This window comes from Vulpes vulpes, chromosome 16 (genome assembly GCF_048418805.1).
Source record: "Vulpes vulpes isolate BD-2025 chromosome 16, VulVul3, whole genome shotgun sequence".
Classification (NCBI taxonomy): Eukaryota; Metazoa; Chordata; class Mammalia; order Carnivora; family Canidae; genus Vulpes; species Vulpes vulpes.
In genome coordinates this window covers 74447045-74471120 of record NC_132795.1, presented here as the reverse complement: position 1 = coordinate 74471120, position 24076 = coordinate 74447045, and the positions used below count along the sequence as shown (strand labels likewise).

Genomic DNA, 24076 nt, shown 5'->3' with positions numbered 1-24076 from the left:
CTCCCTGGGAAGAGCCTGCCTTTCCCTCTGCCTATGTCTCTGCCTCTCTCTTTCTCTGTGTCTCTCATGAATAAATAAATAAATAAATAAATAAATAAATAAATAAATAAATAAATCTTTAAAAAAATAAAAAATAAAAACAGACTTGCTTATTGTATCTGAGACCTGCCACCTAGTTATGGTCCTAAAAGAGTTGTCAATAAGAGCTATTCCCTCAACCTCTTAAAATTATACAGTTAACCAGCAAACCTGGAAATGACTTTAGAGATTCCATGATATCAGTCTCATTGAATTCTACAGATGAAGAATCTAAGGGATGGAGAGGTTAAGCTACTTGCCCAAGGCCACGTGGCTTAATTAACTTACTTGATACCTCCTGTTTTTATAGGGGGATTTTGCACTTTGGGATTGATGCTGGGAAATAGCAAATAGGTATATGTAAAATAAGAGCCCCATTAATTTTTGCCTTATTTTTCCATAGGCGCTATTGGCATCTGAACCTAAGAAAGGCAAAATGGATTTGTTAAAAATAACAATGAAAGAGTTAATCTCCTTGGCTGGACCTACAGATGACTCACAGAGCACAGTCCCCCAGGTAATAATGGAAATATACAAAGCCTGCTAAGAAGGAAGTGATTTTAAATCTTTGTTGTACAAAAAAAAAAAAAAAGTATCTGCTAAAGATACAGAATTCTCGAAAATAGGACAGGCATTTGAAGCTTGATCTGGATTGTTTTGATTTGTTTTGTTGGCCTTTCTCGTCCACAAAATAAACCATTGCTTTACTTGATATATATTAACCAAAATGAACTATTTTTAAACTCTGGTAAAAACATCCAACTTAGATAAGGTATTTTATAATACTATTCTTGCATCTAAAAGTTTTTAAGGGGCAGCTCCGGTGGCGCAGCGGTTTAGCGCCGCCTGTGGCCCAGGGCATGATCCTGGAGACCCTGGATCGAGTCCCACGTCAGGCTCTCTGTATGATGCCTGCTTCTCCCTCTGCCTGTGTCTCTGCCTCTCTCTCTGTCTCTATGAATAAATAAATAAAATCTTTAAAAAAATAAAATAAAAGTTTTTAAATGAATGTGCTATCACTTTTAAATTTCCCATGTGCTTCTTTGAGTTGCTGTACATGTTGTAATTCAGTACCTGATCTTTCCCTAAAATGAAGTATCTAACTTTTGGTATATTCATATTTTAATTTTAGCTTATATTCAGTCTCTTTTAATCACTGCTACAGCTGGGTTAAGTGTGTGTGGGGGGGTGTATGTGTATATGAGTGAGAAATTGAGGTAGGTATCCTTGCAGCTCCCCTCCACTCCGTGACGGTGAATATCCTCAAGGACACCTTGTCTAAGTTTTCTTAGTAAATGCTTTGTAGTAGGACTTTCCTACCCAACTGTAGGAGGCCCAGACTAGGTCAGGGAACAGAAGAGCTGACGTGTCAATCAAGCATAATACGTACATACATACGTGTGGTTTTACTTAAAGAGCCTGTGGGAGGTGTTAAAGGGGAGCCCATGGGCCAGAGTGTGACTAGTGGGAAAGAATGGGGTTTATTAGCATATGCCACTTTCTGGCCTATGACTATAAGATGGAAAATATCCTCATTTCTCTACAACTTTTAAAATGTTGCTAATCACCTTTCAGAAATTATTAATTTTAGATTTTTTTCCCCAGCAAAATGTGAAAAATATAATTTGGTTCCATTTTCCTAGACTCTCACTTAAAAAGAGAAGTGCTGTTTTTTTTTTTTTTTTATGAGAACATATGAAAATAATGGAATTTTATTTTATTTTTATTTTTTATTTTTTTAAAATTTTTATTTATTTATGATAGTCACACGCAGAGAGAGAGAGAGAGAGGCAGAGACATAGGCAGAGAGAGAAGCAGGCTCCATGTACTGGGAGCCCGACGTGGGACTCGATCCCAGGTCTCCAGGATCGCGCCCCGGGCCAAAGGCAGGCGCTAAACTGCTGCGCCATCCAGGGATCCCTGGAATTTGATTTTAAAGAGTGTTGGATGATTATTGTCCTACCCTGCTTCAAGATCATTCATGGCATTTTAGTGGTCATTTTTATTAAGTTGGTAAGATTTAAAAATTTCATCTCTGACCAGCCTTCTAGGCATTAGTTGATAACTTGCTTTCCTTCTCCCCTTTTGTGTTGTATTTCTTGTTATTTTTATTAGGTATCTGTGAAACATTTCAGCATATAAAAATGTACAGTGAACAGTGAACATCTATAAAACCACTTCTAAGCTAAAGAAGTAAAACATTGCACATAGAATCATATGTGCTGTGGGGTCCTCCACAATTTGTGCCCCTTTCTTCCCCCTCAGCTATAATCACTAAGCCAAGTTTTTCCAGTTTGCATTCTTTTATGACCCTTTTTTTTTTTTAAAACATAAATGGTATCATCCGTACATCTTTTTATAGTTGGGGTGTTTACAATGAACATTATTTTTCAATGAATGAGCTGTAAATCCATAAGTTCATTATAATTTTTTTTTTTTTAAGATCGATTGATTTTAGAGAGAACATGGGGGAGGGAGGGGCATAGGAGAGGGAGAGGGATTGAGAATCTGAAGCAAACTCCGTGCTGAGCATGGAGCCTGTCAAGGGGTCTGATCCCGTGTTTGGGAGATTATGACCTGAACCAAAACCAAGAGTCAGACACTTAATTCCAAGTTTATTATAATTTGGCATTCCAAGTTTATTATAATTTCTGAATGGTGTTACACTGTACATAATTTCTACCTGGATTCTGCTTCATGTGAAATGGCGCTTCCCAGTTTTATTTCACGTTTCTCTGATACCTGGCTAGCTTTAACATCTTTTCCTGTATTAATTAGTCTTCTGGATTACTTCTGTGAATTGCCTATTTAAAGACTTTTGGCTACCTTAAACTGGTTATTTGTCTTTGTCTTGTAGGAGTTGGGTTTTTTCTGTTTTAAAATGATTTTCCTGGGGCCCCTGGGTAGTTCAGTCGGTTTAACGTCTGCTTTCAGCTAAGGTCATAATCTCAGGGTCCTGGGATCAAGCCCTGCATGGGTTCCCTGCTCAGCGGAGCGACTGCTTCTCCTTCTCAACACCCACTATCCCTTGATCCCTGCTCCTGCTCTCTCTCTCTCTTTCAAATAAATAAATAAATAAATCTTTAAAAAATGATTTTCCTGATAACTGTATTCCTTTCTGGTTATTTGAGTTACACATACCTTCTCCCAATCTGTGACTTCTCCTTTCACTTTGCTTATGCTGTCTATTATTGCATGAAAGTTTTAAATTTTATTATTATTTTTTATTTAAGTTCAATTTATAGTACATCATATTTATAGTATTCAAATGTAGTGTTCAGTGTTTTATCAGTTATGTATAACATCCATTGTTCATCACATCATGTGTCCTCCTTAATACCTATCACCCAGTTATCTCATCCTCCTACTTACCTCCCATGCAGCAACCCTCAGTTTGTTTCCTATAGTTAACTAAGAGTCTCTCAAGGTTTTTCTCCCTCTCTGATGACTTCTCATTCAGTTTCAGATTTTAACGAAATGGAATATGTCAGCTTTTTCTTTTATGGCTTGTGCATTTGGGTCTTGATTAATAAATACCCCAAGGTCAGAATGATATTTTTTTATTTCTTTTTAAAGTTTTAGAGTTTTACTTCTCACATTTCTGTCTTTATACCACCTGTAATTTGATTTTGTTTGTGTATAAGATAAGAAAATAATTTTATTATTTTCTACTTAATTAATATACAAGCATTTTTTAAAAAAATTTATTTATTTATGATAGTCACAGAGAGAGAGAGAGAGAGAGAGAGAGAGAGAGAGAGAGGCAGAGACATAGGCAGAGGGAGAAGCAGGCTCCATGCACCGGGAGCCCGACGTGGGATTCGATCCCGGGTCTCCAGGATCGCGCCCTGGGCCAAAGGCAGGCGCCAAACCTGTGCGCCACCCAGGGATCCCTATACAAGCATTTTTGATACAGTATATCCTTTCCCCTTAATTTATAACACTGTTCTATCTTTCATGTACTGTTTTTTTTTTTTTTAAGGCATATCTGTTTGTGTGCTGTATTTTATTGGTCTATTAGTCTGTCTGTTCCTGAGCCAATATCATTATTTTAATTACTGTCTTTTTAATGAGTTTTGGTATCTGGTAGTATGAATCTCCCTTTTTTCCCTTTGGAATTGTTTTGGCTCTATTTGTTCAACTGCACTTCCATATAAGTATAGAATCAGCTTGGTAAGTTCAACCCCTTTTAGAATTTTGGTTGGAATTTAAATTTATTGATTTGTTTGGGAAAGGTGACTTTATATTGAATATAAGCACAACGATAACCAAAAAAATTAATTGTATTTATACACACCAGCAACATACAATATAATCTTTAAAATACCATTTGTAATCACTACAAACATTATAAAATATATGGAATTAAATCTCACAAAAGATCTATAAGATTTCTAGAAAATTATTTTTAAAAACAATGAAAGACATAGAGGAAGATCTGAATAAATGGAGAAAAAAGTCATGCTCATGAACTGGAAAATTCAATATCCAAAAAGATACTTGGGTTGACTCGTTTGGGTGTCTGCCTTCCTTTCCGCTCATGATCTCAGGGTTCTGGGATTGAGCCCTGCATGGGGCTCCCTCCTGGCTGGGAAGCTTGCCTCTCCCTCTCCCACTCCCCTTGCTTGTGCACTCTCTTAAAAAAAAAAAAGTCATGCCGACAATTGCTATACTACAACTAATGTTATGTAAATTCTTTTGGATTTTAGATTTTCTTTGTGGATAACAATATCCTCAGTGAATAATGCTAAATGTGTTTTATCTTTCTAATTTTTGGTCATAGAACATTTTTCTTATTCTGCTACCTGGAACTTATAGTATGGTTTGTATAGAAATAGATTTAGCAATTGGCCTTGTGTTGTTTCTGATGTTTGCTGTAGGTTTAAAATCTGTCTTATATCTGATTAAGGAAATCAAATTTAATTGAATCCTTTCAAGTATCTTTTGAGATAAATGTTTTCTTCTCGAATTTGTGAATATGAATATAGTGATTTTTCATACAATACCATCTTTCCATACAGAGACCAAACCCACAACTTTCACATGATGAATATTTTTTACACATTGATAGATTCACTTAAAGGCTCTTTAAAATATTTTTTACATATTTTCACTGGATTCATAAATGAGGTTGGCCTATGGATTCTCTTTTTTGTGCTGTACCTGTCCTTTTTTTTTTTTTAAGATTTTATTTATTTATTCATGACAGAGAGAGAGACACACAGACAGACACAGGCAGAGGGAGAAGCAGGCTTCATGCAAAGAGCCCTATGTGGAACTCAATGCCCTTACCCCAGGGTCACGCCCTGAGCCGAAGGCAGATGCTCAACCACTGAGCCATCCAGGCATCCCTGTCCTTATTTTTTATGTAAAATTTTTATTGGATTATAACCTTACAAAGTTGTGTTTAAATCACATGTATACTGCAGTAAATTTCCACAGGTGAATACACTTCTGTAACTAGCAAGAGACAGAACATTTTAGTACCTGTAAGTTTCCTCATGTTCCCTTCTCATCAGTACCTTTTCCCCAAGGGTAACCACTATTCTAACTTTAACACCTTAGTTTTAGTTTTACCTGTTTTTTAAAAATTTTAAATAAATGAAACCATCCGTTATATACTTTTTTGATATGGCTTCTTTTGACCAATGTTATGTTTATGGTATCTATCCAAGTTGTAATTTATTCATTTTCATTGCTATATAATATTATATAACTTCTTCATTCTTCTGTTGACGAGCATTTGTGTAGTTTTTTAATCTGGATTATTAATCCAGGACTTTTAAGAACATTCTTGTACATACCTAATGGTAAAGATACATGTACCTTTCTTTTCAGTAGATACCTAGGAGCGGTTATTTGGTATGTTGTATATTAGCTTTAGTAGATATTACCGTTTTCCCAAAGTGGTTGTCCTTACTTTATTTTTGGACTGATAAAATAAATTTGGGAGTCTTTTCTTCTAGTAGTTTATATAAATTGGGATTATGTGTTCTTTGAATATTTGGCAGAACTTATACATAAAATGACATGGGTCTGGTTTTTTTGGTAATTAATAGGTTGGGTTTGTTTTTCTGTTTTTGGTGTCTGGGTAGGATTTTTATCTATTGATTTCCTTTATGTAATAATAGCCTCTATCCAATTTTTAAATTTCTCCTTGAATTTGTTTTGATAAATTCTGTTTTCTGGGAAATTTTTCATTTTGACTTAATTCTTCAAACTGATTTAGGGTAGTATTATAGTAGTTTTGCTTTATTCTCTGGTATATCTGTAGTCATGTCATTTGGTATTCCCATGATACTGCTTATTTTCTTCTTTGTTCTTGGTTAGTCAGAGGTTTGTTTTTATTTTAAAGAATCAGCTTTGGGTTTTGTTAATGATCTTGCTTATGTTGTTGCTTTTTTCAAATTTTCTGCTCTTTTAAATTTTCTCTCTTTTGAATTTATTGTTTTCTCTATCATCTTAATTGGACACTTAGCATATTTATTTTTAGTCTTTTTAAAAAATAGAAACATGTAGGATATGCATTTCTTTTAAGTTCTACTTACAGTGTATCTCACAAATGTTCATGTGTAGCATCTTGGTTGTTATTCACCTCTAAATATAAACAATTTTTTTCCTTTGACCAGTGTATTTTAAAAGTGTCAGTTTTAATGGTATTTAAAGAAATCAGTTTCTAATTTAATTATACTATAATCAGAGCATAATTTGTGAGATTTTAATTATGTGGTATTTGTTGAGGTTTTATTTGTAGATAGATTTAAGTCATTTTAAAAAATAGATGTTTAATGTGTACTTGAAAACAGCACATTGTCTCTATTTGTTAGGTACAGGATTTTGCATATGTCCATTGGACCAAGCTTTTTTTTATTGCATTGTTCAAATCTTACTTTTAAAAAATTGATTTATCAGATAATAGTTGTTTTATTAAAATATGCTATTTTAGGAATGCCTGGGTGGCTCAGCAGTTGAGCAGATGCCTTTGGCTCAGGGCATAACACTGGGATCCAGGATCAAGTCCCCCAGAGGGCTCCCCAGAGGGAGCCTGCTTCTCCCTCTGCTTGTGTCTCTCCTTTTCTCTCTCTCTCTGTGTCTCTCATGAATAAATAAATAAATCTTTTTAAAAATGTGCTGTTTTTTCTGTGGATTACCTATTCTTGTAATTCAGTAAGTTTTTTTAAATTTTGAGGTTAAATTATTAGATATGTTCAGATCTAGAATTACCATGGTCTTCAACCCAAAACTAATTTTCAGATTTTTATTCTAGGTTCATGCTTTAAATATTCTTAGAGCCTTGTTCAGAGATACACGTCTGGGAGAAAATATTATTCCGTTTGTTGCTGATGGAGCTAAGGCTGCAATTCTAGGCTTTACATCACCAGTCTGGGCAGTAAGTGCTTTTGCCATTTATTTTCATTCACCTAATTATAGTTCTAAGTAGGTTTTAATAAACTACTTTTTATCTCCTTTCTTGAGTTTTTAGCCATAACTCTTTGCTTTCCTATTTAAGTGATTGCATTAGGGATTTTAGCATATATCTTTAGCCTCACAGTCAACCCTTAAGTGGTATTTATCACTTCAATTGAAGTTTAAGACTTTATAAGAACCTAACAATATAATACTTCGATTTCTCTTCTCCTAATCTTTGTGCTTTTATTACACATTTCACTTTTATGTGTGTTACAAACCTATACTACATGGTTGTTATTTTTGTTTAAACTGTCATTTGCTTCTTTTTCAAAATGTACCATTTTAAAATGTACAGTTCAGTGGCATAAAGTACATTTGCAGTGTTGTGCAGTCATTCCTGCTGTTTTTTAGAGCATTTTCATCATCCTAAATAGGAGCTCTGTATCTATTGAACAGTTTCTCTTCTCCCTCTTCCCCCTTTCCCTAGTAACCTCTCTTCTACTTTCCAGGCTCTGTGAATTTGCCTATTGTTAAGTACCTCATATAAGTGAAATCATAGAATGTTTGTCCTTTTGTATCTGGATTGTTTCACCTAGAATAGTGTTTTTAACATAGTGTGTGTCGTAATTTCATTCCTTTTTAAGGCTGAAAGATGTTCCATTGTGCATATATGTGACATTTTGTTTATGCATTCATTTGTTGATAGACATTTAGATTCTTTCTTTTTGGCTATTGTGAATATGCTACAACAAACATTGGTGTATAAGTACTAAGTTTCTGATTCTAATTCTTTTGTGTATATCATATGATAATTCTGTGTTTAACTTTTTGAGAAACAGCCAAACTGTACCATTTTATACTTCCATCAGCAATATACAAGAGTTCTATTTTCTTTACACCCTCGCCAACACTTACTATTTTCTGTTCTGTTTTGTTGTTTTTTTGATAATAGCCAACCTAATGGGTGTGAAATGCTATCTCATTCTGGTTTTGATTTATATTTCCCTGGTGGCTAATGATGTTGAGCTAGAAGTAGAACAACTCTTAGTATCTTAATGAGTTTTTCTTTTGGATGCTGTGGGCTCTGAGTATCTGTTGAGTAAGTGTTGTAAATATACTCTATTAAAGGGTTAGAAACAAACAAACAAACACAAAGTATTAAAATGGAAGAGGTTAAATATTGAGTCACTTTTTTGTTTGTTTTTTGTTCTTTTTTTTTGTTTTTGTTTTTGTTTGTTTTTTTTTTTTGCAATATGATCACTGTTTTGGACTCAGAACTCTAAAGATAGCGGATAATACCCAGGATAGTAGCTATTGGGTTTAAGAAGGTCAACTTTCATGACTCTTAGGAGAAATACCATGATTTTATTGTCTCTTTCCAGAATAAAGGAGACTAAACTGTGGTTTGTGAGTACTTGACATGTGGCTTTTAAAAAAAAAAAAAAAAAATCAAAGGGAGAAGAGGAAAGAAGCTAGACCTTAACATGTTACTTTCAAAATGGAGAATTTGCTAGAAAGGCAGGTGTTCCGGTCAGTGATCCACACAAACCATTTTATAGCTATAAGATAAGCCTCTGAGAGTCAGTATATCGTAGTATAGGCAAAGTATAGGCATAAGCCTCTGAGAGTCAGTATGTCATAGTATATATAGTATATTAGGAGTCAGACTCCTAATGTGAAGAGGAATCCTCAAGGTTGCCAACTTCTGCCTGGAAAATTGGGCGTCTTCCTGTAAGAAAGACAAATGTCTAAAATCCTGTCTAGAAGCATTGCCTAACTACTCCCAAGGACACAGTGTTTACCTTTTGCATTTTCAGGAAGCAGAGAGCAATACCTGTGTACCTTTAGTAGAGTCATAGAGGTAGGAATGTGGCTTGACCATCCGGAAAACTAGAGATCGTAAAACTGATTGCCAGAAATATCAATATTGTTTTCTTTAAGTCATAAATTCAAGATGAACAAAGAAATCTTTCAGAGAATGAAACCTGGTGACTTTTCCAACCTTTTAATAAAACTGAAAGTATCAAAAATGAGTGGCTCATTTTTTTAAAAATCTTTTTTTGGGGACCTTTAAAACAGTAACACATGTACCAGAGAAATTTTGAAAATAAAGAAAAGCAGTAAAAGAAAAGTGAAAGTTACCTGTTTAACTACCATACATATATAGTCATTATTAATTTTCTGCCTTTTTTTAAATGTGGGTTTTATATGTTTGTAGTACTCAGATACACACATATATCCACAAAAGACTGTGTAAATATGTGTATGTGCTCATGTGTAGTTTTATTTTTGGGAATCTTCCTTACTAACCCTGGTTATGAAGGAATCTTTTTGGTTCTGGTTATTTCCTCAGCTGTACTAGAGGAAGTCAACACCATAGCCCTAATGATCAATCTATGACTTTAATATATTGATTGTTACATTTTTTTCTTATAAAAACTTTAATATATTCCAAAATTATAAATAAACATAACCACTGAATGTGAAGAGGGCTTCATTTTAAAACGATTAAAATTTACAACAGTTTAAAGCAGGTTACCACAGGATTCTCTGTTGAGGTCATTTAAAGAATTGATTTTTCCTGAATGCAGGTGAAATGTGTTTTAACTTAGAGAAATGTAATTTGTGTGTATCTTCTCAGGAATGTATTTTGTGCCTAAGGATCACCACATCTGTACTTCTGACTTAACTGTTTTCCCTTGGTGGAGAGGAAAAAAAATAACAAAGCACAAGTAAAATTAACTTAATTTAAATTTTGCAGTAAAGGGACATTTTCCAACAAGCATTCGTATATAATTTTATTTTTACAGATTCCTCAGTCTTTTGTATTAAAACCAACAGATTTTTTAAACTTTGCCACTTGTTGGACATTTTTAAAATATAGGGGAAATGTATTGTAAACATATTAAGCATTAGGCACACCTACTGTGTGGCAGATGATATATTAAACACTAGAAATACAAGAATAAATAAGACATAAACATAATAATGGCTGTCCTGTTGAGAATTTTCTGTACCTGGCATCATTTACTTTGATAATATCTGTTAATGCTCAGGACAGCTTTGCAAAGTCAATTCTATTACTATAATCTCCATTTACAGATAAGGAAGACGAGGCTCAGAGAGGCAAAATAACTTTGTGTAAGGACACACAACTATTATCTGTCTGACTCCAGAATCTGTGCTATTATAGGGGAAAGTTTTTGGTGTTGTAGGAATACAAAGAAGGTGCATTTTACCTACCTTGTAGGGTTTGGGTTCTTTTCCTTAGGAAACAGAGCTGGAAGTATAATCTAGGTGCTAAGGTTTTATTGAATGGTACAAACTCAAAGCAGCAAGAATGAAGGAAAAAATAGGTGAGACAAGGAAAGAGGAAAAGTATTACTGAGCAGGCCTTGAACTTGCAGGAAGACTGAGCTAGTTGTCTGGTCTCGTGATAGATCTTCAGGGCAGGCCATGTGAAACTGCCACCTCTTGGAACAGTCCCATCTCCCCTCTTACTGGTCAAAGGTTAACACTTGGGGCATTAGCACAACTCAGACAGGTGCTGGCACAACCCTCGGGCAGCTGCAAGAGAAGGCAGTTCCCATGCCCTGTGGTAGCATCTCGTCTGAGTCTGGAAATGGCTGGATGAGTCACAGCCTCCATAGATTTAGTTGGGACAGACCTGGGCTTTGGAACTGTGGCTCCCACTGCTCCCACCTTTATGAGAGAGCTTCTCAGTAGGAGAGTGCTGGAATCTGATTGATGTAGTTAAAAAGACTCAGTTGAAAGGTGGCAAGAGGGAAGGAGGAAAACTAATCAGGAAGCTATTGTAATAGTTCTGCCAAGAGGTGATGATGGCTCAGAATGGAAAAATATTAGTAAAAATGGTGACATGTGATGATTTTTGACATGTATTTTAGAGGTGAAGCTAGTCAAGTTAAAGAGCCTGGGTGACTCAGTTGGTTAAGTGTCTACCTTGGGCTCCAGTCATGATCCTTGGATTCCTAGAGTCAGCCTTCTGGGCAGGGAGCCTCTTCTCCCTCTCCCTCTGCCTCTCTCCACTTCCTGCTACCCACATGCCACTTCCACTGCTCATGCTGTCTCTCAAATAAACAGAATCTTTATTAAAAATTTAGGTAAGAAAAAAAAAATTTAGGTAAGAGTAACTTACAGGTACATGTATGGAAACCGAGACATTTCTGGGCAGTCCCTTTTTTTTTGTTCAGTGACTGGAAAACCTGATCTTTCTCTGCATCCTCATTGCAGGGCAGGTAACTCATCTTCCCAGCTTGCCTAGAAACTCCACTGAGTGTACCATTGTAGCATCCTACTAAGACCCACACTGGTCTTATAGTTCTATCTGGTATATCGTTAGTTGTTTCCCTCAGGCCAGCTCTGGTCTGCAATATGCAGTGGGTTTCAGAGGAGGAAAAGGAGCCTTTCAGATATTTCCAGTGGCACTGCCACGTATATACTCTGTGCTCTGTTGGTATGAGCATGTTCAGAGTCTCTGGTAGTTGTGAGTTTGCTACAAGGGTTCCAGGTGGAAGGCTGTGTGGTACTTAAACCTAGCCATGCTCTCTACTCATTACATTACATGCCTTGGCATGGAGCTTTACTCACAGGAAAGGTATTTTAAAAAAGAAATCATGCATAGGTGGTGTATTGAAGCTCTGTCTCTCTCTTTGCCTCACTATTTTGGAAGGAGATTACCACGAACTCCAGACTTGGCTGGCCCTCCCCTTAATCTTAGGCCCAGAAATCTCAGTACAGCTTTACTGGATTACAGATGAGGGATTTATGACCTAAATTTTTAAGTGTCTTTTTCATGGTAACATGGCTAAGAAGTGATGAAAGGCAAATTAAAATCCAAATCCCATTTAATTTTTCAGAAAGTATTTTTTTCTATTATAAACTGGCACCATGTACACTAGACAAAATATTTTATATTACATGCAGATCCCATTCTTAGGGATGTGACCATCTGTTAAAGGTAAAGGTGTATGATGTATAAATGACTGTACCACATAGTGATTGCACATGATAGTTTCTGTCTGCATTTTTATTTTATTTTATTTTATTTTATTTTATTTTATTTTATTTTATTTTATTTTATTATTTTTTTAAAGATTTATCTATTTATTCACAAGAGATATAGAGAGAGAGGCAGAGACACAGGCAGAGGGAGAAGCAGGCTTTTCACAGGAGCCCGATGTAGGACTTAATCCTGGATCCCAGGATCATGACCTGAGCCTGAAGGCAGCCCAACCGCTAAGCCACCCAGGCATCCTTGCATTTATATTTTAAAACTATTTGTCAAGGGAGCATTTATGTTAGAAAAGCCATATACATGTAAGAAAAATGTGTTATGTGCACATATACATACACAGAAGCATACACACTTCTACATACACACACACACACATATTGCTTTGTGAAACCTAATTTTCTTTTCCTTTATCAAATCCTTCCATATTTTATACAAGTCTATATGGTTAGCTTTTTCATGCTTGAAAGGAAAGAAAATGTTTATGTACTTAGTGAATAGAAAGGAAGAATTGATAGTAATTGTTAATTTGTAGCAGAATATCAGGTCCTTATCAACCATATGTTGGGGGCTTGATGGAGAAAGAAGTAAGAAAACAGGACTGTTTTCTGGTATTTTTCTTATGATAAGGATTGATTATAGCTGAAGTTATTTGGCAGCCATTCTATTCTCTCCATTTTTTACTACTACTTTTTTCTATTGTCTCTCCTTTTTACTTGTATTCTCCTTGATCCATCCTTCCCAAACAGGACATGTTTTCATTGTTGTTACTATGAAGAGTTTTTCAAAGTATATTAGTACTGATAATGACCTTTTTCATTACCTACATTGATATGATATCAAAGATTCATATTAGCATCTACAATGAATGATTTAGGAGTTGGTAATGCAGTTTGTCAGCCAGTCTTAACCTCTCTTTCAATTGTACTTCTACATAATTTCCTTCTTTAATTAGCTTTGTAGTGGTTTGGGACAGAAAATATGGATGAAAATAAAAAGGAGTAGCTTAAAAAAAAAAAAAAAAGGAGTACCTTAACCAGATGTCCTGGAAGCATTTATACTCCTGCACCAAAAAACAGGGATGCTCTTCTATCTTAAGTAACAAGTAGTGTCATCCATGCTAGTTATTTGCTCTGTATTTACATTAGTGTTTCTAATGTTATGCTATATAACTTCTACACATTTAAAAATATAGTTTATATTTCAACATATGAAAATCAATATAATGTACCATAGGAATAGACTGAAGGATGAAACCACATGATCATCTAAACAGGTGCAGAAATCCAAACACCATTTCATGTTATAAATAACAATTAACTAGGAATGGAAGGGGACTTTTTCAACCTGACAAAGGGTACCAATGGAAAACCTGTAGCTAATAACATACTCAATAGTGAAAGACTGAAAGTTTTCCTCCTAAGATCAGAAATAGGACAAGGATATCAACTCTTAACCATATCTATTCAACATTGTACTAAAACTTGTAGGTAGGGCAATTAGGCAAGAATAAGAAATAAAAATCAGCCAAATTGGGATGTCTGGGTAGCTCAGTGGTTGAGCGTCTGCCTTTAGCCCAGGGCATGATTCTGGGATCTGGGATCAAGTCCCACATCAGGCTCCTTGCAGGGAGCCTGCTTCTACCTTTCCCTCTGCCTGTGTCTCTGTCACTCTCGTGAGTAAATAAATAAAATCTTAAAAAAAAAAAATCAGCCAAATTGGAAAGGAAGATGCAAAACTTACCTATTTTTCAGTGATAGTCTTCTGTATCAAAAGTCCTGAGGAATAAACACACACACACACATTAATAATACCATCAAAGGGAATAAAATACTTGTATTTTGTTAAATACATTTAACAAAAGAAATGTTAAGACTTGTACACTGAAAATTACAGAACATTTTTGAAAGAAATTGAAGGCTCAAATAAGTGGAAAGATATTTCATGTTCATGAATTGGATAGCAATACTCCCCAAATTGATCTACAGATTCAGTGTAGTCTCTATTTAAATCTCATCTGAATTTTTTGCAGAAAATGACAAAGTGATTGTAAAATTCAGATGAAAAGCAAGGGACTCAGACTAGCCAAAACAATCTTGAGAAAAAAAGAGGACTCACATGATCAAATTTCAAAACTTATGACAAAGGCGACAGTAATCAAGATAGCATGATATTGGCATAAGGATAGACATTTATAAATCAATGGAATAGAATTAAGTGTCTAGAAATAAAACCTAACATTTAGTAAAAAAAGATAATTCAGGGAGGGAAAGAATAGTCTGTTCAGCAAATGATAATGGGGCAACTGGATATACACATGAAAAAGAATGAATTTGCTTCTTATCTTACGCCATATTAAAAAATTAACTCAAAATGAGTCAAACTCCTAAATGTAAAAAGCTAAAATGGTAAGACTTTTAGAAGAAAATATTAACTGCCAATCTTTGTAACCCTGGGTTAGGTAACAGTTTCTAAGATATGACACCTAAAGCACAAGCAGCAAAAGAAAAATGATAAATTAGACTTGATAAAAATTTAAAATGTTTATGTTTCAAAGAATACATCAAGAAAATGAAAACACAAAGACAGACTGGATAAAATATTTGTAAATCATATATCTGATATTTGGTTAATATATAAAATATATAAAGAACTTTTTTTAAAGTAGGATCCATACCCAGCATGGAGCCTATCATGGGGCTTGAACTCAGGATGCTGAGATCAGTACCTGATCAAGATCAAGAGTTGGATACCCAACCAAATGAGCCCCCCTAGTGCCCCAGAATATGTAAAGAACTCTTAAGGGGATCCCTGGGTGGCTCAGTGGTTTGGCACCTGCCTTCAGCCCAGGGTGTGATCCTGGAGTCCCAGGATCGAGTCCCACATTGGGCTCCCTGTGTGGAGCCTGCTTCTCCCTCTGTTTGTCTCTCTCTCTCTCTCTCTCTATGTATATATATATACATATATGTGTGTGTATATATATATCTGTGTCTCTCATGAATAATTAAATAACATCTTTAAGAAAAAAAACTCTTAAAACTCTGTGAGAAAAATTATGGCAACCTGGTTAAAAAATAGGCAAAGAACTTGAAATTTATCCAGAAAAGATATGTAAATGTACAATAAGCACATGAAAAAATACTCAACATCATTACACAGTAGGGAAACAAAAATACTCAAATCATTACTCAGTAGGGAAACGCACATCAAAATCACAATGAGATACCATTTCACAACCATTTAGAATAGTTCAAATAAAAAAGATGGACGGTAACAATTGTTGGGGAGCATTTGGAGACTTGGTGACATCAGAACCCTCATACATTGCTGGCACAAATGTAAAATGATACCACCACTGTGGCAGGTCCTCAAAAGGTTGATGTACAGTTACTGTTACCAGTGGGGACATCTGCATTGTGTGAATGGAGGTTTTGTTTCTTGGATTTCCCATGAACAAATTTACATGAGGATCCACACTCAAATCAAGACAGCCAGAAGGAAAGTAGCAAGCACAAAGCAGCTTATTAAGGACATTATACTCTCAAGGTGGGAGAGTGGGCAGGCCCACAAGTGGCCACTGTATAGGAGTTAAGGGTATCTTTTCTTTTTATGTTTGCATATGTTGTAGGTCATAGCTAGAGCAGTCTCTGACTGAGGTTGTTTCCAGTCATCTAAGATACTCTTGATGGAACTGTCATGGCCATCTTCTGCTATGGGGATGAGTTAGGGGTAGGTTGAAGAAACCACAATGTAAATATATTATAATGAAGCTATACCCTGGGGGCAGAGATTGGAAAGGAGAGTGCATATTCTGTGCCTGTGGCTCTTGGTCTGTCAGCCCTGGGGCGTTGGAAGCCATAAGGCCAGGATGTTAAAAGCCACAAAGTCAGGATGCTATGCCCCAGGCTTCTAATACATCACGTATTTATCACTGCCATTGCCTTTAACTCATGTCTGACTGTCTACTCTATCATTACTGTATGACCCAGCAGTACTGTTTGTACCTATGTACCCACAAGAAATGAAAACATGTTCACACAAAAACTTGTATAGGAGTGTTCATAGCATCATTATCCATACTAGCCCCAAATGGAAATAACCCAGATGTCCATCAGATGATGAGTGGATTTTTAAAATGTGGTATATCCATGCAATGGCATATTTGACAATGAAAAAGGATGTCATACTGAAACATGCTATAGCATGGGTAAACCGTGAGAATAGCTAAGTGAAAGAAGCCAGATGAAAAGGCTGCCTATTGCATGATCCCACAAATATGAGATGTCCAAATAGGCAAGTCCATAGAAATGAAAGTAGATTAGTGCTTGGCCTGGTGTGGGCAGATGCGTAATGACTGGTAATGTGTATAGCGTTTCATTTTGGAGTGATGAAAATACCACGTTGTGAATATAATAAAAAACCACTGAATAGTACCCTTTAATATGGTGAATTTTATGGTATGTGAATTTTATCTCAATAAAAGGAAAATTATCTTTTCAGTGCCTTAAAAATCATTATTTGGGGGCAGCCCGGGTGGCCCAGTGGTTTAGCGCCACATTCAGCCCAGGGTGTGATCCTGGAGACCCGGGATGGAGTCCCACACTGGGCTCCCTGCATGGAGCCTGCTTCTCCCTCTGCTTATGTCTCTGCCTCTTTCTCTCATGAATAAATAAATAAAATCTTTTTAAAAAATCATTATTTGTTGGCCCTTGGGGGTTGCTATGTCATGAACTCATTATTCTGCAAACTGGTAAATTTATGGAAATGATTCTTTAGTAATCAAGTAACGGGGTAACCAAAGAGCTGATAAGGGAAAACTTTATTTTTCTTAAAATTGTATCTAATTAATGGTAGAATATCACTGTTTTGCTACATCTGCTGGAATCGATGATGATGATTATGGCTCCTAATAAGGGGACTTGGTACTGAATTTATCAGGCTAGTACTGTTGGAACCCTCAGATCCATCTTAATATTACTGAAAGACTGTCTCCTGCCTCCAGCTTATTGAATCAGACAAAGGGATTTTTTTTTTCTGGGGGTACCAATTCACTTTGTAAAACAGTCCTCTAAGTTTTGATTAAGGTGTTCCTTGGCAATCATCCTCTTTCGTCTCCAGGAATTCCTATTTTGGCTTGATTGCACTTGGCAGCCTTTGTTAGAAAGTTTGGCTTAGGGGTAGGTTGGAATTTGTGCTTCTGTTTTTCTGTCTTTGTGTGATTCCTGAGAGGAGACAAGGTTTCATATGACCTTACCAAGTCATTGTAAACCCAAGAGTGTTTGGGCACTAAGTCAATAGACCAGGTGAGAGAGAATCAAGATCTGAGTGAGGGCAGAGGCATATTGATAGTGTAACAGGACAGATTGATTTGTTGTTTGGGGACATTAGGGCAGATAGTAGGTTCTTCATTAATGTTGACTGTGGAATGAACATAAGTGAATTTGTCCAATTTTAGGGTTTCGTAGCAATATTGGTATGAATTATGCCACTTTGGTATGAATTGTCCACTTCCAGAGTTACCATGTGTGAATTGAGTCAGTCTTGGGCTTCAAGAGGAGAGGTTGCAAACCGGTGGCTGATAGGTCAAATCTAGCCTACAACTGTGTTTTATTTGGCCTCGTTGATGTTGGTTTTTTTTTTCCCCCTTTATTTTGTTGCCAGCATTTCAAAATAGTGAGATTTCACATAAAAACTGGGTTTTTTGGCTTCTCTTGAAAAAGCAGATCTGGCAACACTGGGCTTATGTTCCCTCATGCAGCTCAGCTGAAGCTGAATAGTGACTGCATTAGACTCAGCCATGTGCTGCCCCTGTCACTCACTGGTCCCTGTGGGCCTTTGAATTTGTGACCCTTATAGCAGTGGTTTCAGAGGGCTCTTTTGTAATCTTACATTGTTTCTTTTAATTATTTTTCTTATGTTGTTTAAACATACCATATGATTATGACACCTATCTCATTAAGATACAAGTTCCATATTGGCTGTAAGTGTGTCTTCTATTGCTAGATATCTTCCATGGAGCTGGCATAGTGACTTACATCCTATAGGGAAGTCAGTACGTATTTATACATCTCTGCTCTGATTTGGCAAGGTAATCGAGGAAGCCCTTTATGCTGTGGCATTCAAGATGTTTTTATGATCCAACAAAACATCTTGATACGTTGGTTTAGAAATAGGTATCTTGAACACCAATAAAAGTTAATTAAAAAAAAAAAAAGAAAGAAATAGGTATCTCTATTATTATCATTTTGAAGAAATGATTTGTGTTTATTAATGATCGTTCCCTCTTACTTTTATTAACCAGTTGTCTCAGACAATTATAACAGACAATTTATTAAATTACTACATTGTGGGATTAATAAACAATACTTTGGATATTAAATATTTTCTTGGCCATATTAATTAATGTGGATTAAGTTAGATATCATAAATATTTCCCATAGGTAAACAATTACAGAAAATAAATGGAAAGAGCTGAGCTCTTTACTGGGGTATCTCTTGTCAGAAATAATATAGGAAAATGAATTTTTTTAAATTTAAAAATAGTGTTATTTGATGATACAAGTACAAAGAAAACAATTGGTAGTAATGTTAGGAGTACAGGAAAGAGCTCTTGTTGTATGCATGTGGTTGGATTACAAAGTTTAGTGTAAGAGGAAGTCATTGAGTCAGCTACCGTACAGTTTTTGAAAATTATTTCATGAACACAAACCATATTTTCTTTGGCCCCACATTAGCCAATTGGGTAAGGACTTTTTTTTTGTTGTTTTTTGTTTTTTTAATTTTATTTATTTATGATAGTCATACAGAGAGAAAGAGAGAGAGGCAGAGACACAGGCAGAGGGAGAAGCAGGCTCCATGCGCCGGGAGCCTGATGTGGGATTCGATCCCGGGTCTCCAGGATCGCGCCCTGGGCCAAAGGCAGGCGCCAAACCGCTGCGCCACCCAGGGATCCCTGGGTAAGGACTTTGAATGTCAAATTTGAACATGGTAAATGTTGGTTTCATGCCATATATATTTCTTAACCCTTATTGTGCATTTATTTTTACATTAGGTGAGAAATTCATCCACACTTCTTTTTAGTACCTTGATCACAAGAATATTTGGAGTTAAAAGGGGAAAGGATGAACTCTCCAAAAAAAATAGGTAAGCTTCATCTATTGCTAACTTTACTTTTTACTAAATATTGTCCTGGCCAAAAATAATTTTTGGAAATTTGCTTACTTTTATGGATTTATCTAGAGCATAAAACTTTTAAAATGCTATAGTAAATTAATCTAGGCTGCCAAATTGTAAGCTATTGGGCAAAAATACCTACCGTTTAATTAGAGTACCTTTTAAAGCAACCAAAATACGGCAAGGTAGCAAGGGCTGAAATGTCAGGCTTGTTTCTCAGTGCAACAGCTGAAGATTTTTTTTCTTTGCATCCTCAGGTATTCCTGAAATGTCCTAAATTGCTTTTTTTTTTTAATGTGTTTGTTAACCAAGTACTAGCTTGTGTAGTATCTTTGCTTTTATATCTGGAAGTTCAAATGTTTACAATATACTTATCAGAATGTGTCCCAGATTACTTTTGCATAAACTCTGTAGCCAAGGGGAGCAGTTACAGATAGATGTTGGCTACATGGAATAAACAACACTTTTTTCTTTTAGGTCTTTAGTGTTATGGTTTTCCTTTAAGATGTTTTCCTCTTAAAGTTTTTTTTAATTTCTGGAAGGAAACTTATTGAAACACTTTGATGATGGGTCATTTTTAGATACAATGCAGAAGTTCCATTAGTTGGGGTTTTTTTTAGAAGACAAGTTTTGAATAGTTCTTTCTTCAGTACGTGGGAGAATTTGATGGTAATCTAGTGGCTTGCAAGTGCTGACACTAGATGTCACTGTCACTGCATGTTTAATTACTTTCTTTACTTCAGAATCTGATGAGGCCCAGTACTGCCTCTGAATGATCTATAGATAACTAAGGTCCTATTCCTCTCCTACCTAAAAAGGCTGATTATCACATTTTAAATTTAGATTTTAAGCTGTTACTTGGGGAAATACTTTCTTTTGATGGAAGTGAGTTTTAGGAATTAGAAAATGTCATGAAATAATTTTATGATGCACTATTGATAATTCTAATGAAATCTGAAGTTTTGAATTGCCATTTAAGCTGCTGCTTATCACCTTATGAAATTTAACAAATATTTTAAAAGAAGGCAATTGGCTTCTTTTAATTCCTTGAGTGTTTTCAGGAAATACTGGAGAGTTTTTTTTTTTTTAAATCAAGTTGTATTTTTTTTTAAATAATGCTAACATTATTCCTTTGATATGATTACGATTTTTACTATTTAGCCAGTTTATAAAGAAATTGTTTCAGTAATTTGAAATCACTAATATTTGTTTATCCTTGGCTTTCTTTGTTAATAATTCTAAAAAGTGTTAAGGTTTAAAACAGTTTGGTCATGTTATAAGGCCATGATAAATAATGGCATAAATAAAATATGAGATAATTAATAGCGAAATTGATGTTTAAAACTGAACGTGACAATTAAGAAATACTTTTTTCCGTTTTACTTTTATAGTGTGAGTATTCTTGGATGCGTATACAGATTTTACTGTGTATAGGAGGAAATGATCAGATTCATTCCATGTAGGTTACATCTGAAGGAGGGTGGAAGAGTAACACAATGAAACCATCCTGCTTTAATCCTTTTGCCAAAGGCATGCTGATGGGAGCCTCCATTATAAATTCATTCTTCTTAAATAGGAAAGGTTACAAAATATGTAACTTTCCTAGAAAGAGAGAAATTATTCCATTCATAAAATCGTTTTGAATAAAGTTGAAAGGCGAAATGAAGGAATTAATAGTTTTTTTTTTAATATGATGAACATTCTTGGTAAGAAAGAGCCTTTATTTTAATAATCTGAAGATTGGTCTGTATCATTATGTATACAAGGCTTCTGTTTGCTTAACTCTTAAAGAGTATATTTCCTGGAAGCATCTACTAGATTTGCTCTGCAAAACCTTTAGTGTCTTAAATTAGCCATTATTTGTAGTGGTTATTCTAGTCGTAGTTTGTTTAATTATGTCACTTTTTTGTTGAAATGTTTATAACCCTGTTCCCTACAATATTAACTCCCTGAGGGCAGAACCTTTCCCATCTATTCTGTGTATACATAATGGGCACTTTAAGAATGCTAGTAATAATGATGTCTTGTTGGTTGGTTGGTTACTCAACCATCGAATAACTACACTTAGCTGATGAGACCTCACAGGCCAGTTAAGTCTACTTTCACAGCCACAGATTGTTCTGCACACCGTCTTGCAAATGTGTGCTTTTGGTCAGAAGGGAACTGGTCATAAAAAGAACATCTGCCTTTCCCATCTAGTGGGAAAAAAATGTCTATCTTGGAGTAAACAGACTTGGTTTCTAGGCATTTTGCTGCTGCTAGAGATGACCTTAATAAACTGCCTCATCCTCTTTGTACTTCAATTTCTCCATCTATGTAACAAGAATAATAAGATCTGTACTCTGTACTCAGGGCTATGGTGGGGATAAAATAAATGATTAACCGTTTATTTTCTTTTAAAATGTTGGAAGTTGGGTGCCTGGCTGGTTCAGTCGGGTAAGAGTCTGGCCCTTGACTTCAGCTCAGGTCTTGATCTCAGGGTTCTTTCTGAGCTGGAGTCCCATGAGAGGCTCTAAGCTCAGCACAGATGGAGTCTGCTTGTCCCTCTCCCTCTGCTCCTCCCCTGCCTTGCAAGTACACATGCTCACCCTCTCTCTCTCTCAAATAGATAAATAATCTTTAAAAATAAATAAATAAAAGATTGGAAGTCCTACACAATTAGAGACAGAGTTTGCTTTTTTCTGTTACCACCTCTATTAAGGTGCTTATCCCATCATCTTAGAGTTAACTGAAATTTTTAAGAACAGAGTCAGTATCTTACCTATTTGTATACCTGGCACTTAACATATGTGTAGCTAGCACACAGAAATAGTTGCTTAAAGAGTAAGTAAATTTTGTTACTAGAGGAGAGATAAGAAATCTCGTTTCTATTCCCTGCCTTTGTTGCCATATAGCCACAATTATCAACTGAGACAAATTAGTTAACCTTTCTGGACTTTGGTTTTCTCCTCTAAGATAAGAGATTGGTCAATCCTGGAGGTCTCTTATTTTTGTAAAATACTAAGCTAAGGCTTTATGTAATTGTTACTAAAATTGTAGTTTTGGTAAAGTGCTCTATTCCTAGTTCCTAAAACAGTACCTGCCTTGTAGTATAGACAAGAAGTTCCCTTTTCATATTTAAAGAAGGGAGCAGGAGGTTCTGCATTCCTATTTATAAGTATGTAGAGTGCACTGGTAATGACTGGACTCTAGAGCTCCTTAGTCTTATTCTAGATATATTTCTTGGATTGTAAAGAATGAGAAAAGTTGTTTAACTTGGTTTTTTAAAAAAATAATGTTAACAACATTTTAATTTGCTAAATTTCCTTTCCTTTTTATTTATTACTCCCTAGTTGACTTGGCCTGACAGACTGAATCTTTGATCCTATATAGGAGCAGAGCTTGCACAGCTCTGTCATCTGGGGATTGTGCTGGGCTTCCCAAAATGGTCTCCATCAGCAGTGTTGTGAGTGGGCACCCTTGAACCCTTCCTTGTTCTGTACAGGACAGGAGCTAAACCAATGTGTTAACTCTAGGCCTTTCTCTTTAGCCCCTACAAGTATTAACCTCCAACTATTCTAGTTTCAGGTAAATGACAAATGTCAATATATAGCAGCCTGAAAACTTTAATTTAGATTTTGCCAAAGCTTCATATTGGTCCTCAGTGTAGAGAGTGTTCTATAGCTTTTGCTTTCTCATTTCATTTCATTTCATTATTTTATTTTATTTTATTTATTTATTTATTTTATTTATTTATGATAGTCACAGAGAGAGAGAGAGAGAGAGAGAGAGAGAGAGAGAGACAGGCAGAGGGAGAAGCAGGCTCCATGCACCGGGAGCCTGATGTGGGATTCGATCCCGGGTCTCCAGGATCGCGCCCTGGGCCAAAGGCAGGCGCCAAACCGCTGCGCCACCCAGGGATCCCCATTTTATTTTATTTTTTAAGAATTTATTTATTTATTCATGAAAGACACAAAGAGAGAGAGAGAGAGAGAGAGAGAGAGAGGCAGAGACACAGGCAGAGGGAGAAGCAGGCTCCATGCAGGTAGCCCAATGCAGCACTCGATCCCAGGACCCTAGGATCATGCCCTGGGCCAAAGGCAGGCACTAAACCGCTGAGCCACCCAGGGACCTCTTATCTTATCTTATCTTATCTATCTTATCTTATCTTATCTTACCATCTTATTTATGTATTTGAGAGAGAGAATGACAGAGAATGCACACGTGCATGCAAGTGAGAGAAAGGGGAGAGGGAGAGAGAGATTTTTAAGCAGGCTTCCTGCCCAGCACAGAGCCCCACACAGGACTTGATCTCAGGACCCTGAGTTCATGACCTGAGCCAAATTCAAGAGTCAGACACTTAACCAACTGAGCCACCCAGGCGCCCCTCTCTGTTCATTGTAA

The 24076-nt window shown here is 35.9% G+C and overlaps 1 protein-coding gene and 1 long non-coding RNA gene across 3 annotated transcripts in view; one reads left to right on the top strand and one right to left on the bottom strand.

The window, feature by feature from the left end:
* THADA (THADA armadillo repeat containing) overlaps nucleotides 1-24076 on the top strand; it is a 329408-nt gene that overhangs the window by 81608 nt on the left and 223724 nt on the right. For both annotated transcript variants that reach the window (XM_025992555.2, XM_025992556.2), the window contains exons 25-27: nucleotides 482-595; nucleotides 7346-7468; nucleotides 19572-19663. In XM_025992555.2, coding sequence (XP_025848340.2) covers nucleotides 482-595; nucleotides 7346-7468; nucleotides 19572-19663 — 329 coding nt within the window. The remainder of the gene's footprint in view (nucleotides 1-481; nucleotides 596-7345; nucleotides 7469-19571; nucleotides 19664-24076) is intronic.
* The window catches only part of LOC140595926 (uncharacterized), an 89969-nt gene that overhangs the window by 58402 nt on the left and 7491 nt on the right, over nucleotides 1-24076 (bottom strand). Inside the window, exon 3 of the long non-coding RNA XR_011997899.1 lies at nucleotides 14264-14298. This is a non-coding gene — a long non-coding RNA (uncharacterized lncRNA). The remainder of the gene's footprint in view (nucleotides 1-14263; nucleotides 14299-24076) is intronic.